The 18,229-nt window shown below is 45.5% G+C and overlaps 1 protein-coding gene across 5 annotated transcripts in view; it reads right to left on the bottom strand.

Moving 5' to 3' along the window:
• The window catches only part of EYA2 (EYA transcriptional coactivator and phosphatase 2), a 220,112-nt gene that overhangs the window by 26,183 nt on the left and 175,700 nt on the right, over nt 1–18,229 (bottom strand). For all 5 annotated transcript variants that reach the window (XM_074347387.1, XM_010958638.3, XM_074347386.1 and 2 more), the window contains one exon: nt 13,090–13,179. In XM_074347387.1, coding sequence (XP_074203488.1) covers nt 13,090–13,179 — 90 coding nt within the window. The remainder of the gene's footprint in view (nt 1–13,089; nt 13,180–18,229) is intronic.

Genomic DNA, 18,229 nt, shown 5'->3' with positions numbered 1-18,229 from the left:
TGTGACAACAGTAGCGATCACATTTCGGACTTAATAAAATACCATGACGCTCAGCTAGACGCTACCTCATACTCCACCAGCTGACCTGGATCAGGTTACCCCTGAGCCAGCAACTGAGGGGAGTGGGACAACGCAGAGGACAGGAGGACGGGGATCCTCTGCCCCTCACTCTGCTGCCTGGAGGGCAGGCCTCTCAGACAAAGGATGCCAGCTTTCCACAGCCCAGGTGCTTCTGCCCTCTCTGGAGTCAAAGTATGACTATTGGGGCTGGTGGCGGGGTGGGGCTGGGGGGTCTGAGTGGGACCACCTGGCAAAGACAGAGGAGTTGTTCCGGTGAAGTGCAGGGGGGCTGAGGAACTGACTTTCTGACCCAGAGAAACACCCACAAATAGTCTGCAGGGATGTCCATCATCCCAGTGAGAAACTGGAAGACACTTGAAGTTCCCCCGGTTGGACTGTGGTGGAGTGAACTGTGGTACATCCATTCAGGGGACTCCCACCCAGCAACTCAGAATGAGGTGGACTGTTACACACGGAACTGTTTCCAAGACATCCTGCAGTGCAGGGGAGGGGAAGAAAAGCAGACCACTGAAGAATGATACATCCAGTATCACACGATGTATATACTTATAAAAACCAATTAAAACAAAACAAGGTATTATATATACACATATCCGTGTACAAAAATGGAAATAGATCTGAAAGCTCACACATCAGACTGGAAACAGCAGTTCCATCTGGGAAGGCACTAGCGTTGGGTTAGTGGACAGTGGAGACTTCAAATGTACTGAAGTGCTTTCTTTCTTTTTTAAAAACAAGGATAATACGAACATATACTGCTTTTGAAAAAGCAAATATCTCACTGGGGAGGAGAGCCAGAGACAGGATCTAACGCTGGAGGACGGAAGCCAGCACTCACGCGCTCCTGGCTGCTGGGGGCTGCCCTGCACTTCACATACAATAATGGGGATGATGCCTATCATCGTCCACCTTATGGAGGAGGAAATGAGGTGGGAGAAATGCGGGAACGGGTCTGTTAGGGGTTGAATTGTGTCTCCTCAGAAGATGCTGTGGTCCTAAACCCAGTACCTGTGAATGTGACTGTATTTGGAAAATTGGATCTTTACAGATGATCAAGTTAAGATGAGCTCATGAGGGTGGGCCTTCATCCAATGTGACTGGTGTCCTTTTTTATAAAAAGGGGAAATTGGGACACAGAGACCGAAACGCACACAGGGAGAACGTCATGTGACCATGAGGACAGCGGTGGGGCAATGCATCTGTAAGCCAGGGAACATCTGAGGTCCCCAGAAGCTCGGAGAGAGAGGCGAGGACCAGATTCTCCCTCACAGCCCTCAGAAGGAACCAATCCTGCTGACACCTTGATCTTGAACTTCTGGTCTCAAGAACTACAGGACATAAGTTTCCATTGTTGAAGCCACCTGGCCCAGGAAACTTAAACCATGCCGAGGACTGCACAATGAGGGCGAGCAGGAGCCCAGCAGGCCATCTGCCTCTCAAAGATCCATCCATCTCAAGACTATGAAAACACCTCCAACGGTCCCAGAACCACAGCACACGATGCGCAGGTCAAGAGGGGAGGTTTCAAGACGAAAACTGGCTCTAGTCCTCAAGGTACTTATCACATCACTGGAAAAAAAGAGGCTCTTCTGCATCCTCCACTGTGGTCCAAGCCATCACTACCACCCACCTACACCAGGGGGCGCCAAACTAAGACCCGAGGGCCAAATCTGGCCTGCCTGTGTCAATAAAGCTTTATTGGAAGACAGCCGTGTTCATTTATTTATACACTCTCTATGGCTGCTTTTGTCCTACATCAGGAGAACTGGATAGTTGTGACTGAGACAGTATGACTTGCAGAGCTTCAAATATTCTCTGGCTCTTTGCAGAAGTTTGCTGACCCCCAACTCAGACTATTACAGTCACCTCCTCACTCTGCCTGCTTGAACCTTAGTCTGCACCCGTCCTCTCATCCCAGTCTCTATCCAGCAGCCAGAGGGATCCTAGCAAACCCGAAGTCAGACCTGGTCCCTCCCCTGCTCAGAACCCACGATGGCTCCCACCTCCCTCCTAGTAAAAGCAAGTCCTCACTGTGACTTGGGCCCTGCTTGTCTGCATACCCACTCACTCATAACCCCCTGTCCCCCCACCTCCCACCCCTGTCCCACTGCACTGCAGACACAGCAGCCTCTGCTGTTCCTTTAACAACCCTCACACTCTTGCCCCAGGGCTTTTGCATTTACTGTTCCTTCTGCCTTGAATGCTTTTCCCTTCTCTTTCCATCTGTCAAAAACCTCCAAAGGTTCGTTGATGTCACTGCCTTTGTAAAAACTGCCCCAATTCCACCCCACGTCAGGACAAATGACTTCTGTCTGTCTCCCCACTTTGTGGGGCCTCTAGGATTAACCTGGGCCTGATATAAAATGCCTAATTTCTTCTTTCAGCCACTAAATTGGGAAACCCTAAAGGTAGTGCCCCCTCCTTTTTTATTTTTACTCGTTATTGCAAGGTCAGAGAATATAGCAGTTAAGAGCACAGACTCTGGGATCTGGGTCAGTCTCTGACTCTGCTACTTACTAACTGAATGAACTTGGACAAGGCTTTCAGTCTGACTCTCAACTTCCTTGTCTGTCACTGAGCTACAGAATGGTACTTAACCACATAAGGTTTTATAAGGACTGAATAAATCAATACAGGTGAAGCACTTTAAACAGTCACTTGGCCAGAGAAAATGCCATGTATACGTTTGCCTTGATTATTGTATTACTATTTTGAATTCTATAGGCCCAGACTCTGTGCTTGGTATACTAATGGTTAAGGTGAATTGAGTTCACCATCAAAAGAGGCTCATGGATGGTCAGCTCTGCTGATGAAGCAATTTAGAGGCAAAGCAGAACATTGCATTTCTCAGTCCAGACTCCAGGGACATGTCAGGATGCTACGCAGTAATGCATCTCAGGAACGGGGGGCAGAAGACAACTGGGGTAGAGACATTCCGTTTCACCCATCCTAGACATTGTAGGTGGCCTTCAAAGGACCATTCCTGGGCTCCAGTGTCAGCCCTGATGTTTTCTAGGTGTGTGACCTTGGGCAAGTTCCTAGACACCTGTGAGTCTTTAGTTTTTTTTTTTTTTTAAATAAACTTTTAGAGTAGTTTTAGATCTACAGGAAAACTGTGAATATAGTACAGAGTGTTCTCATATACCCCACAGTTTCCCTCGTTAATATATTCATATGATATATTTGTCACAACCAATAAACAAATATCACTATATTATTAACTAATATCAATTTTTTATTCTGATTTCCTTAGTTTTCCCTCTACTGTCCTTCTTCTGTTCCAGGATCCCATCTGAGGTACCACATTACATTTCGTTGTCTTGTCTTAAAGGGACAGGTTCCTCTGGGTTGTGATTAGTTTCTCAGATGTGTCTTCGTTTTGGTGACAGTTTAAAAGAGTACTGGTCAGGTATACTGCAGAGTGTCTCTCAACTGGAATTTGTCTGATGTTTTTCTCGTGGTTAGACTGGAGTTATGGGTTCTGGTGAGGAAGATCACAGAAGTCCAAGTACCATCCTCACCACATCACATCAAGGGTGCACACTATCAACATGACTTAACTACTGTTGATGTTGACCTTGAGCACCTGGCTCAGGTGGTGTTCCTAGGTTTCTCCACTGTAAATTTACACTCCCCCCAACCTTTCCATGTTATACTTTTTGGAAGGAAGTCACTCCGCAAAGCTCACAGTTCAGGGTCTAGAATCTACATAAATTATTTGGAATTTCTCTGTGCGGTAGACTTGTCTTTTCTCCCCCACTTCCTTATTTATTCAGTCATTTATCTGTGTCAGTAGGGACTCATGAGTACTTATTTTATACTTTGGGTTAGATGCGATGTTATTTGTTTTAATACTCAAACTATTCCAGTTCTGGCCATTGGGAACTCTTCTAATAATTTCCTGTGTCCCTTTGACATAGCCCATCCTCATGAGGTTTTTTAAGCACTTCTTTACTTTTTGGTACCCTGATGTTTATCATGTGTCTTTCCAGTCCCAGCCCTCGAATCAGTTACTTCTCCAAGGAGCCCTGGTTCATTTTACTGGAAAATGGTGTTTAGAAACCAAAATCGGGGTGCTGGGTGTGCTACTTGCTACAGGAGTCTCAGAGCTTCTGGGGCTTCTTAAGCAACAGACCAAGGTCTCCAGGATTTTTAAAAAACTGTGAAATATGGTGAATGCATCCACTTGCAGGTGTGTTATGAGGCATGTGGCTGGCCTAATAAATGATACCAACGGCAGTCCCGATGCTTCCTTTCACCAGTGTGGAAAACGAAGCTCAGACAGGGCCAAGTGGAACTTCCACAGTCACAGGGCCTCTGGCGGGAGTGTCCCACCTTTTAATCAGTGATGACAGCAATTTATCCTTTTGTCACAGGCTCCAAGTCAGATTTAGTTTCAGGGTGATGTCAGTCTCCTAAAACACCAAGGGAGAACATCCCCCCTTTTTCTTTGCTCTGCAGTTTGTGCAGGATGGGATTTATCCTCTCCTTGGATGTTTTGTGAAACTCTTGTTTAAGACTAGCTGGACCTGGTGCCTTTTTGAAGGGAGTACATCTTTAACTACCATTTCAGTTCCTCATGGTCATTGGCTATTTAATTTTATATTTCCCCTTGGGTTAATTCTGGTAATTTGTATCTTCCTGAAGTGTATCAATTTCTTCTAGGTTTTCAAGTTTGTTGGTATAGTAGTGCACACGTTATTCTCATAACTAAAAAAGAATCTCCTCTGAATCTCCAGTCATGTCCACCCTTTCATTCTGGATGCTGTTTACTGATCTCTTTTTCTCCTGTTCATGCTTGCCAAGGGCTTATGTACTGGTTTTTTCAATTACCAGTTCTTAATAATTTTCCTGTCTTTCTAAAAATGTAATTTAAGGCTATGCCTGCCTGTCTGTCTGGATCAGCCTTTGCCTGCATCCCGCAGGTTTTGATACTTAGTATTCTCATCCTTGCTCATTTCTGAACAGTAAGCCTGGTGACAAATACCTATCAGAATCCATTCTGATTAAGCTGGTGACAGCTGGGGTTTTCCCAATCTGCCCTACAGTGGTCTGATCCCATTACTTTTTGTCCTTGGCTGACTGGAGACACGAATGCAGAGAAGAAAATTGTTGACAAATTTGCTTTAGAAAAATGACTCTCTCCAGAGCCCAGATGGACTCCCTGCCCACTCCTTTTCCTTCGAGGCCAGTATATTTTAAAAGTGAGATTGCTTAATGCTGCCTCTAGCCTAGCCAGAGAGGGGCCTGCTCCCTGGGAAGGGAACCTGGGCCATCTTTCTCGCATTGTCTAAATGTTTAACTTATCTGAAGAGCGCTAAAGAAGCTGTGGCCCGTACTGCATTAATGGCCAGTTGGGCAGGACGTCTTGGAGAGCAGCTCAGTGCTGACATGGTGAAATATTATTCTCCCTGATAGCTCCTGCAGCACCGTAAATCAGACGTTTCGCAATCAGGCCCACATGTCAGGCAAGCAGCCACGACCTGCCCAGATTCCAGCCACTTCTGAGTCCCTCCAGCAAGAGCCCTCCCAAAGCTCTGGCAGCATCTTGGAACACTCCCACTTCAGCCCGCCCGCCTGCCTGGCCATGCCTGAATCAGGCCAGGGGTATCTTCTGCCAAAACCTTTACGTTGATCTGGTTTCTTACGAAGGAGTCTCTTCTTCCACGCCCTCTGCAGATCTGTATTCCTTCTCTGATTCACCGTTCATCTCCAAACTGGATCTTCTGTGAAAGAGGAATGTCCCAGCCTAGAAGTCTGCTTATCCTGGGATCAGATCTCTACACTAGTCTTAATAGCTCTGTGACCTTCAGAAAATGACCTCCCTGGGCCTCAGTCTCTTCACTGGTAAACCAGAGACTTGAAACAAAACAAAACAAACTCCCTTGCAGGGTAGTTGTGAGATTTCAGGGAGAAAATGCATGTATGATGCCTGGCACAGGGTAAGAACTCAGTATGTGTCAGTGTTGGGCAAGTTAACCTCTTGGTGCCTCAGTTTCCCCATCTCTAAAATGGGTATACGAAGCAGTATTTGCCTTCTGTGGCTGCTGTAAAGGTTAAACGAGCCCTCAGGCACTGCCTGGGCACACAGTGAGCATTCAGGACATGTCAGCTGTCACTGCGATTGAGTTTATTATTCCCATCTGTCCCCCCCAACCCCCGCTCCCCCCAGCTCCAACTGCGGTCCCTGTCCTTCTTTCTAGAAATGCACTCAGATCCTTTGTCTATTGCTTTGCTCCCCTCCAGGGTGCGGAGGGAGGGGGCTGCAGTGGTTCAGTGTGGTTCGTTGCTGTTACTTGTGTGTGACTTTTGTTTTGCATATACAGCGTGAAGATGCTACACTAAGTCTCTTTCACCTCTGTCTTCTTCGTTAGGCAGGGAATTCCTCCTCCTCTTGCTGTCAGAACTTGCTCGTTCTCCCCCAGGCTTCCTGGCTACTCCAACCCTCCCTGCTCTCCTTTTCCCTTTGAACCCACCGCCTGCAGCACCGTCTACATTTGCTGCTGGGATCTTCCTTCTCAGCCGGATGGCAGTCGTTCTCCTGGGTGAGGCAGCCCCGCACGGCGGATGAGCACGAAGGCTCTGGAGACAGGCCACCTGGGTCTGCAGACTGTCGCTGCTGATGGTGTGACTTCGGGCTGTTTGCCTAACTTCTCTGCCTCAGCTCCTTCACTGGTAAAATGCGTGTTATGGACTGAGTGTTTGTGTCTTCCCCAAGTCCATATGCTGAAGCTCTAACCCTCAGTGTGGCTGTGTTTGGAGAGGGGGCCTCTAAGGAAGGAACTGAGGGTAAGTGAGGTCATAAGGGTGAGGCCCTGATCTGACAGCTTAGCATCCTTAGAAGAAGAGACAGCAGATCTAGCTAGCACACATGCTTTCTCTCCCTTTCTCTCTCTCTCTCCCCTCCTCCTAGTACCCACACTGGGGAAAGGGCCTATGGAAACATAATGAGCCAGGAAGAGAGCTCTCACCAGGAACCACATTTGCCAGCACCTTAATCTGGGACTCCTCACCTCCAAAACAGTAAGAAAACTAATTTCTATTGTGTAAGCTGTCCAGTCTGTGGTGTTTTGTGATGGAAGCCTGAGCAGACTGAGACAATGGGGCAAAATGGGGAGGATTAAACAACTTAACACATGTAAACTGCTCAGAGCAGTGCCTGGTACCTAGTAAGCACTCAGTAAACACCAGCTATAATTTCTCTAATTATTATCATCACCATCGTAACTGAAAATGTAGGTCATGTCTTACAAATTTAGGGTTCTAGCGCTGCCCTGTCTCACAGAACTTTCCACAATGAGCTAATAAATATTCTGTTCAGTCTAATACAGTAGTCACCACCCACATGTGGCTATTTACTTTAAAATTATTTAAAATTAAATTCAATTAAAAACTCAGTGCCTCAGTTGCACTGGCCGTATTTCAAGTGCACACCTATCACTTGTGGCCAGTGGCTACTGTACTGGACAGTGAGGAGTTGAACATTCACATCGCTGTAGAAAATTCTATAGGACAGCATTGCTCTAGAGTATTGGCTTTCACGTGGGTTTGACTGTGACCTTCCATAAGATACATTTTCTATCATGGAGATTTAAATTACTGAAACATAGTTGACATCACTGAAACAATTTCCCAAACGATATTCACCTGCAGCACCGTAAATCAGACGTTTAGCAACCAGGCCTGCATGTCAGGCAAGCAGCCACGATCTGCCCAGATTCCAGCCACTTCTGGGTCCCTCCAGCAAGAGCCTTCCTATTTGTGACGCACCCTTATCATACCCCTTTCAATCAGCTCTCCTTTTCAAACGTTTAAAACCTTAGCTTCATCCCAAGCAGTTATCACCTATGAAATCACTTTTTCCCCAAAACACTAGTAAAAAACAAACAGACAAACAAAAAAACCTGTAAGTTTAATGACAAAAAATTTTTTTTTCAAGTGGAAGCAAGCTACATCAAAGTCCTGGTTGTGCTGGACACCAGGTGATCCCTAAATACTGTGCAGCTGATTGATCGTTCTCAAGGCCTTGGCGCAGTGTTTGGTTCTCAATGGGGTGCCCCAGGCATTTTGAGTACAAGGCTGTCCAAAGTAGCGGGTTATGTGGCATCCCCGGCCCCACCTGCCAAAAGCCAACAGTTCTTCCCCTTCATGTGACAGCCACCACCTCCCTTCCATTTCCAAACTTGCCCTTCCCCACTTGGGCATTGTGAGGTTGCAGACACTGAGAGCGCCTGCTCTCTGAGAGATAGGGAAGACGGGAAAGCCAGGACTGTGCTGTCTCTCACCTGAATCGGCCCTGCTTTCCCCACTCACCTCTTCCCACAGGAGCAGAGAGGATGAAAGGCATCGCCTCCCGGGCTGCACACTGAGCCTGGAAATCAAACCCAAGAGGTCTGTGCCCCCGGGCACCTCTGCTCAGCTGGCACGGAGGGCCAGGTCCCACACCAGCTCTGGCCGTGGCACATCCACGCCTCTAGTAAGCGGCTGCTGGGAAGGCGTCCCGCAAAAAATGGCTCCCAGCGCATGCGCAGTTCACAGAGCCCGAGGCTGCTTTCGACAGCTCCCGAGCGGCAGGTGAGTGAGTTTCAATCAAACCTCCACGCTCACCCCACAACCCAGCTGACATTTCAGTTTAAGGTCTTCTGCCCTGGATTTTACTGCAAAAGAGGCAGCTCTCGCACAAAGGCAAGTTGGCCGGGTAATTGTCGATATTTAGGCCCAAACTCCAGTAGCCGGCTGTGATTTAGGTCTGGGTTGTTGGCCACCGTCTTAAATCTTTGACATCTCTCTGTATTACATGTATTGTTATTGAATTATGGTCAAATCAGTGAGTGGGCAAGCTAGTTAATATTTTCTAGCTCATAGTACAATAAACATCTAACAATTTAAATGAAACAATTTGCCCCTGTACCATATAACCCCTCTTGCATGGCCCCAGTGGCACAGATAGCCCTCTGGTGGGAAGCCCATTTCTGGGGCATGTGCAGTGTGCTCGGCTCTGTGCTGATTGCTTCCTTGTATCTCCCATCATCATTACAACCTTAGAACTTGGGGACTTTTCTTCTACCCATCTAACAGATGAGAAAACTGAGGTTCAAGGAGATGGAGTGACTTTTCCAGGTCACACAGCCAGGAGATGGTGGAGCCAGGAGTCAAAGGCAGATTGAACTGATAAGCACATGCTTGCCCTATACTCAGGACACACATCCCAAATGTCCTGAGATACAGCTTAACTTGGCACCTCCTTTTCTCTGACCAGTCCTTCCACCTCATGGAATCTTCTCCGTCAGTGCTTTCACCTTTAGTCTGGGAACCATTGATCTAACGCAAATAATTACTTCCATTGCCCTCTTTGGTCTGTTTTCCACCCGGCAGCCAAAGGGAGTCTTTGAATCGTAAGTCAGGTCGCTCTGCTCCCCTACTCAAAACCCTCCATGGCTTCTTGTCACCCTGGATTATCATCTGAAGCCTTAAGATGGCCCAAAGGCCCCACATGGTGTCTGTCTCCCCTTCCCCAACACTGCCCTCCACAACCCTTTTTGCTTCTTCCGCTCCAGCCACACTGGCCTCCTCCCTGTTTCTGGAATGTACCAACTTTGACCGTGCCCCAGAGCCTTTGCACTGCTGTTTTCTCCATCTGGCACACTCTGCCCAGATACCCACATGTTCCTCTCCTTCACTTCCTTTAGGTCTCTGCTCAAATGTCAGAGAAGCTTTACCTGATTGTACCAAGTAAAAGAGCCCTTGGGACTGTTTCCTCCGACTCTGCTGGTCTCTCTATGGAGCACTTTATCTGACATTTTATATTTAGTTGTTTATGGTCTGCTTCCCCAGCTGGCAGGCCAATGCCTCCAGGGTGGGGAGCTTGCTGTGTTTTGTTTGCCACTGAATCCGCAGCATTTAGAGTAAGGTCTGGCAAAAGCTAAATTCTCTATAAATCTCCATTGCTTGTGGGAACTGACCCCTTATTTACAGATGCCACTGCAGTCTTGGAGCAGAAAGGGATCTGACTTTGTTCCCTAAACCCCATTATCTGACCACCCGTGCAGGCGCTGGGCCTTGCACTGGACTCCTGCATCCTGTGCCTCTCCCCAGCCCTGGACAGCCTCCCTGGGGAGCTGCACGAGGCTGCCCTTCAGATTCTGACAGAGGCTCCCCGCACCAGCAAGCAATATGTTTTCACTTGTGTTCTTAACTTCTCCATCATGTAACATGGTTTCAATTCTGCTGAGGTGCCCTCGGGGCTTCTGGCATTGGGGACATTTTGGAAAAAAATGTAGAGAATAAAAACAAACTGGCTTCCCTGAGTAGCTCCAGCTGGTAATTAAGATCCTTTTCCAAGAGGTGCGACTTCGACTTTGGGGCCAGCGAGGAACAGCAGAGGGGGTGAGATTCTGAAGACATGTGCTTGAACAAACACTGGTCCCCCAAAATTACCTGGCTCTGAGCCTGAGGTTCAACTAAGATGGACAAAGCTCCTACTACAGGTCTGCCGGTTTTCCTGCATAAGAGCTTCAAACTTGTGTTATCTGCCTGTGGTTTGGTATCTTTGCTGGTGTGTCCCAGGTGCTCATGACAAAAGGATGGATTCTCCCATCTTCCCTGGGTTGCTCATCACAGAGAATGGCACTGTCGCCTGGGTCAGGCCCAGCCTAGGAGTCCCCCTCGACCCCCTCTCTGCCTCACCCCCCACGTCTAACCTGTCAGCAAGTGCTCTCAGCTTTGGCGCCATCCCGAAGCCCCCATCTTCTTACCATCTCGATCCAACCCAGTTTTCTTCTTTTGCTTGCACGACTGCAATGATCTCCTTCCTGGTCCCTGCAGTTCCCCTCCTACTGCCCATTCTCCACGCAGCAGCCAGAGTAGTCGTTTTAAAACATAAACCAGGTCATGGGGCTCTTCCTGTTTACCATGCTCTGGCCCCATGATTGTCCACGGCACTCAGAATAAACCCTGATGTCTCTGGCTTGTGTCTGGCCCATGCCTCCCTCTCCAGACTCATCTGTCCCAGCTGCCCCCTTGCTTTCACGCATTCACTACAGTCTCGTGGCTTCTCGCAGATCCTAGATTACGTCACACTAGTTCTCACCTCAGGGCCTTCACACTTGCTATTCCCACCTTCCCTGATCTCCACCTGGCCGGCTCCTATCATCATTCAGGCCTTGGCTCAAGTGCCACCTCATCAAGATGCCTTTTCTGACCCCCTGGAGGATGCTGCTCCCCCATCCTATCCCCCTCCCCCACCACTCACTATCACATCTGATTGCTTTATTGTCTGCACATCCTTTTCACTGTCATGAACTTTCTTGTTTATAGATTTGTTTGGTTGTTTACTGCCTAAGCCCTGGGCATTTAGGGTGAATCAGATAGACATGCTCTCAGAAAACTGACATTCTAAGGAGGAGACAGGAAAAAACTAAATCTACCTTGAGCTTTCAACTACAAGGACCAGTTATTTCCTTTTTTTTTTCTGGCTGAAGGGAGTTGGGGTTTGCTATTTGCAATCAGCTGAGTCTTAACAACATTAGGTTCCATAAATACTTGCTGGATTCAATTGCCATTTTTTTTTTCAATTAAAAAATTTAACCTTCAGTTCTCTCTCTTTTTTCCCCCCAAGACACGAGGAGTCTTTGTAAAGGGAACTTGCACATTGCTTTTGGCTAAAAAGATAGTTCCGGGCCTTGATGCTAGTGGCATTTTCTATTACTCCAAAGTAATTCTTCCTCATCAAGCCTTTACCTTGATCCTTTATTTGAAAAAGATGTTGGGCAGAGAGCATCAGTTCCATTTCATAGATAGGAGGACTAAGGCCCTAATGGCTGGCCTAGACTGGATAGAACACGAGATCGAGCATTTCAGCAAGGAATTCCCCACTCTGGAACTCTAGGACTGCAGACCAGAAAGGAAAACCTCTATCCTTTCCTGATGATAAATATTAGTCATGCTCTGGGCTGGTTAGGACAGATTTGGAATTTATAGCCTTCTTATTTCTACTTCACAGTTTAGTCCCTGGAATTTTCCAGATTCTAGGGAAAATATTCCAAATAGGGTAAACAGAATTGTTCTTTCAAATATAGTATTATTTTAGGTTGCTTTTATTTTTCAATCTGTTAAACCAATGATGAGAATATAAAAGCCAGAAGAGTCTCATGTTAATCTACTTATAAAACAAAAAAGCCTTCCTCATGTTGCAGAAAGCTGCTTGCTCTTTCATTAAGGGTAAGTAGTGCATTGTATTTTCCTCCTTGCCTTGGCTACCAGGAAGCTCAGAGACAGACTGAACTTAACTTATGTAGTTAGCATGAGCCAGATTTTTTTGGTACAATGCCTTACCCTTATTCATTACATGACTTTCTATTCTTTGCCTTTGTTTTAGTAGCTCTATTTTAAATATGTTTCTCATTTGAAATCCTTCCCAAATCTTTCTGACGGGGGCTGGGTATAAACAAATGAATTAAATTTATTTCTGAAGCTGCTCTCTTTTTCCTATCTCCCTTGCTGCTTGCTTACGGGCACAAGAGCAGATACTTTAAATCAGCATGATCCCATTGCTCACGCTCTCTCTCTCTTTGTAAAACATGTTTTCAGGGCAATGTAAATTGTTTTTAAAAGCTTCCATCCTGGCCCACTGCTAATTATTACTGACCCAGGAGGATCGGTACTAATTTGCCTTAATAAACTTATTAAATAGCAAATTTCAGGAGGAAGAAACTACACAGCCTTTATTGGATTAGTATAACTGCCAGTGGACATCACCACTAGAGCAGAGAGAAAAGCCCATTAATCGCACAGGGAAGCTCAGGAGCGAGTCCGGTCAAGTGTGTTTCTAATAAGCCGTGGCTGACCACAGTTTTGTGCCTTCTTTGGGGTTGTGAGCAAAAGTTTTTAGCCTTCACTCGACAAAGAAAACAAGGACAAAGAAAAGGCCGTGTCTCTGCTCCCAAACCAGAAGCAGGTGATTAAATACAGTGACTATGGAATGAAATAAGCAATCAAGCAATTCCAAACCTCCAGGTCATTGAAGAACAGATGTGTGTCTGCGAGGTTGAAGATCATTTCTTCCATCATGAGGCCGATGCGCACGGATGTCGTGGTGTCCTGTTGGAGACACAAGGAGAAAAGCACGTACAAGTGGCACCACTGTCATCTTAGCCTCCTTTCTCCCCTCCACCTCATGCCACCTCTGAACTGCAGTTTTAGTTGTCCCTCACCCGTGTGGCTCCAAATGAGTCTCTGGGTGGAGTCAGGGTGGTAACGTTGTACAGCTTCTGAGATTTCATTTCTACTTTTTCATCATTTCTATTTATCCTCTTTAGTGTTTAAATCTCCCCCAGCAAATACGCCCCTGGAATGGCAACCGTGTTCAGTGTGGCAAGAACCAGAAATGGAGGTAATAAAGGAGAAACTCCTGGAAAATGTGTGTTTCCAGGGAGGCCTGAGAGAGTTCACAGAAAGCAGCATAAACTATGTACAGACTACTGAGAGAGCTGGGATGCTGGCTCTCGCTGTGCCATGATCGCTCTACAGTACCACCTTACTCCTTCGGATATTTAAAAAAAAAACCACTGTTATCTAGCAAGAGAGGATTAGTTATAAAACCAGACACACAAACAAAACCCACTTTAGTACATCCCTAGCAGGGCAAACTAGGCAGCCACTGAAAAAATGGGAGTCATGCCAGAACTGCTGACACGAAAGGATCATCCAGAAACACACTACTGAGGGACAAAAGCAAGTTGTACCCCAGTCTAGTGTGTAAAATACAATGTCCTCTGCCTCCGCTCTGTCTCTGTCTATTTCTCGCTCTCTTCTCTATACACACAGTGTGTAGACTGCACTACTTTTCACCCATATTTAGGGTCCGTTCATGAAGAGCTTCTCCCTGTAAGAGAATGATACACACCAGGGAATGGCAAACTACGGCCCATGGGCCAGATCTGGCCGGCTGCCTGTTTTCAAATGGCTCATGAGCTAAGAGTGATTTTCACATTTTTGGACAGTGTATTGTCTATGGTTGCTTTTGTGCTTTGAAGGCAGAGGTGAGTAGTTGTGACAGATTCTTGCAGATCCTAAAATACTTACTACCTGGCCCTCTGCAGAAAAAGTCTCCTGGCCCCTGATACAGATGCTCCCTGTTGAACTCAGGTGTGACCATGTGACTTGCTTTGGCCAATGAAATGTGAGCAGAAGTTAAGTTTCACTTCTGGCTGGAAGCTTTAAGAGCTAGTGCGTGGTTCACCGTGCTCTCTCTTCCCACTTCACAGGACTAAATGTTTCAGATAAAAGCTACTTGGTCAGCTTGGCTTCCAGAGTAAAGATGATGAGGGTCAGAGCTGCAACAGATCACAATGGACATGTACCATAAATAAGAAATAGATGAGATTTGGGAGATGTTTGTTATGGCAGCATAACCTCATCTATCCCAGTGATACACATGGAAACTATGGAGCATAACAGTTCTCAACTGTGGCTGCCCACTGTGAGGATCTGAGGGCGTTTGAAAACTCTGATGCTCAGGCTGTATCCCAGATCAATAAAATCAGAATGGCTGAGGGTGGGATCCAGGCATCAGAAAAATTTAAAGCTCGCCACCTGATTTCAGTATGCAGTCAAGGTTAAGAAGCACCAGTCTAAAAGGAGAGACGACACTTAGTAATATTCCTGCTTAATATCTACTAAGTGCATTCTCTGTGCCACTCTATATAAGTATTAACTCATCTAATTCCCACAACACCCTTTGAGGTGACCACTGTTATTTTCCCATTTCACAGATGAGAACACTGAGGCTCACAAAGTAGCTTGCTCCAGACCATGCAGCTAGGGAGTACTGGGATTTGAAGCCAGGTTGTCTTGTCCCAGAGCAGCCCAGCTTCAGAGGAGGCCTCGGAGGGGCCTTGCGCTGTCACTCCCTACACTTCTTTCCCCGCGGAAATTTTTCACCGGGAGGCGGTATTACTTCTATTATAGAAATAAATAATTAATGATATAAACCCTTCTTGACCCTTAAAAAAAAGGAAGGAAAAAAAAAAGGAGCTGGTGACCTCAGCTTCATACACACACACAACTGTGAAGAACCAAGCCCAGGAACGCAGCCATTAAGCGAAACACCTCATTAGGGCCCCAGGGGGCCAAGCTTAGCACTCTGGGTCCTGGCTGGAAGTCACAGGGTAGAGCACTCCATGAAAAACGAAGAGAAAACGGGGAACACAAACTTTTCAGGGCTAAGCAGGGAATCGTCATGTGACCTGGGAAAAGGTTTTGGGAGTGTTTCCACACATAACTCAAACCCAAACCATTTCACATCTGCATAATCACACATTCTTTCTTGGCCAGGCTGTTTGTACACCTAACCACCTATGACCAAGTCCTGCAGGTGCTAGAGAAGCAAGAAGATGACACACATCCAGACTCAGCCACTGAAAGGATTTAACCAGAAAAATGTCAGCTCCCTGGCCGGCATACAAAGCAGGAAAAGTGATTACAGCAGATGGAATGGCTTGTCCGTGAAAAGCGTCTGTGTGGCTGTAAGAAGGCAAACTGATAAAGCTGATATATTGATAAAGATATTGATAAAGCTAAAATTATGACTTTTGGGAAGATTGGAAGAGAAAGTCAGCCTGTGTGTGGTGGAGACAAGAGTTACAAAAGAGAGCTAATGTCTTCTAGTTTGGGAAGCTAGGGATCATGCCTAAAAGGGAAAAAAATCAATGAGTGGTCACAGAAGCAGGTTACTTAGAATTCTGGAGGTAAATACCCAAAGAATCAGCAAGAGTTGAAAGTTGTTGCCTCTGGGCAGAAAGAGAGGGTGAGGGTGGGGGCAAATCTTTGGGGACTGCTTTTTTCATAATACTTTGTTTTGGAGAACTTTATGAGTTTTAAACTATATGCAGATATTTCCTGGATTAAAAAAACTAAATTAAAAATAAATGGTAATGGGGAGGGAAGAAGAAAAAAAATAAAAGGAAATATACTCAGTATTATGACCCTGGAGTAAATATGACCCTAGAGAAAAACCCATACATGTGAGCAAGGCACCCGTAAAAAGATGTTCATGACAGAATTGTTTGTAAATAGCAAAAGATTGGTAACAATTTAGCTTTCCAGCCAGAGATTAGAGAAATAAAATGTAGAATATTCATACAACAGAAAACTGAGTTTAATGGAAAGAAATAAACCAGATCTCCATGTATTAACAGGAACACATCAAAAAAAACTTGAGTGAAAGCAACAGTTTTCTGAAAGTTATATATTGCATGTTATTACCATTTACTAGAAACACATAAATGTTACTATGTATTTTCCATGGGTACTTATATATTTATAAATCTCTGTAAGTAGACACCCAGAGTCAGAACAGTAATGACTTCTGGAAGGAGAGAAGAGGGGACAAAGGAATTAGAGGTGATGATCAAAGTGAATTTCACATTATCTAGAATATTCTAATTTTTTCAAAAAGAAGGGGTGCAGACATTTATTATATAGTTATAAACTGAAACAAAAATTTACAGACACCCAAAAGTTTCTGAGAACTTTATAATCCCCATCTACTGCCTGAGCATTCTCTTACTTTAGGTTTTCCTAAAATCACTTGCGAGTTGCCTATGTGAAATCTAAAAAAAAAAAGAAAAAGAAAAAAGAGGACACTAATGAACTCATCTACAAAACAGAAACAGACTCGCAGACATAGTAAACAATCTATGGTTACCAGGGGAAAGGGGGTGGGAAGGGATAAATGTGGGAGTTTGAGATTTGCCAATGTTAGCCACTATATATAAAAATAGATTTTAAAAATTCTTCTGTATAGCACAGGGCACTATATTTGATATCTTGTAGTAACCTTTAATGAAAAAGAATATGAAAATGAATATGTGTGTGTATATGCATGACTGGGTCATTGTGCTGTGCACCAGAAATTGACACACTGTAACTGACTGTACTTCAATTAAAAAAAAGAAAAGGAATGTTTTAAACTGTAGGTAGGACCTCTTTTCAAGGAACTTGATAAAAAAACTCGTTGTGCTGGGGTGGAAAAATCTGGAATAGCCCAAGAAAAGCACAAGTGTCCCAGGAGTTAAGTAACACGAAGTGTTACTCTGGGCCGGAGCACTCTATCCAAGTAGAAAATGTTTTTTCAGGGTTGCAAAGACTGAGAAAGGAAGAAAAAAAAAAAAAACAATTGGTGGAGACTCAGCGTTAATTAATGTGAAAGACATCTGGAGCCAGGGCAGGATGACAGCCGTGGGTTTCATCTCCCGCTGCCTGCTGAATGTGCCCCTAATATGCTCTCTAAACAAACCACCTTGGTCTGCTGGCTTAAGTCACCCTGTGCAGCTAGAAGGGAAGGACCTTATGTCTGCTCCAGCACATCTCCCAGTCAAATAAAGTCTAAAAGGCAGGAGCCTTCACTCCATGTTCTTCAGCTCATAAAAAGCTACAGGCCAAAGTTGCAGTGAGGACTGAATTAGATAGCACACGTGTAAACACCTAGCCCAGAGCTGGGTGTGTAGCAGGTAGTACACAAGCACTGGTTATTGTCAGAATCTCCCAGTCCACTTCCTCATACCCTTAAGCAAAGAACTTGTTTCTGTAAACCCAGTAGGAACACCCCAAATCAGATGGTACTTTATGAAAGTACCATCTCACATGAAAACCATTTTCTTAATCATTACATACTCTATGGATTAAAAAAAAAATCACTGGTTAATTTCCTAAACAAGCCACAGTAGAAACAGATTGAGCTTCAAAAACGATCAATTTAAACCAGAATGGAGAACTGAGAAAAGGGAGTTTTTCCAAAACAGTCTTCAATTGGTAACTCGTCTGTCGAGACAACTGTGCTGGGGGCTGGTGGGGTCGGGGTGGATGGAATGTCATCTTTGACTCAAAATCTGTGGGTGGGTCTCTCCCAGTGAAGGTACAAATCAGACTAAGGCACTGCAGGTTTTTTTTCAAAGCACCCTAATGTTCTACAGATTTGTGAGGTTCTGTTTAGATGATGGTGAAGTGGGCTATACACGCATTCATTTAGGAGGCTGATGAGGACGCTTGAGAATTGGACCCCCACCCCCACCCGCCCCGAGGCAGATGCTGTGGACCTAGACGCAGCTCTGTAACTTAATTATTACGCATTCTTGGTGAAGTTGTCTTA

Source organism: Camelus bactrianus, chromosome 19 (assembly GCF_048773025.1).
Source record: "Camelus bactrianus isolate YW-2024 breed Bactrian camel chromosome 19, ASM4877302v1, whole genome shotgun sequence".
In the NCBI taxonomy this organism is placed as follows: Eukaryota; Metazoa; Chordata; class Mammalia; order Artiodactyla; family Camelidae; genus Camelus; species Camelus bactrianus.
This window is presented reverse-complemented; position numbering and strand designations above follow the sequence as displayed.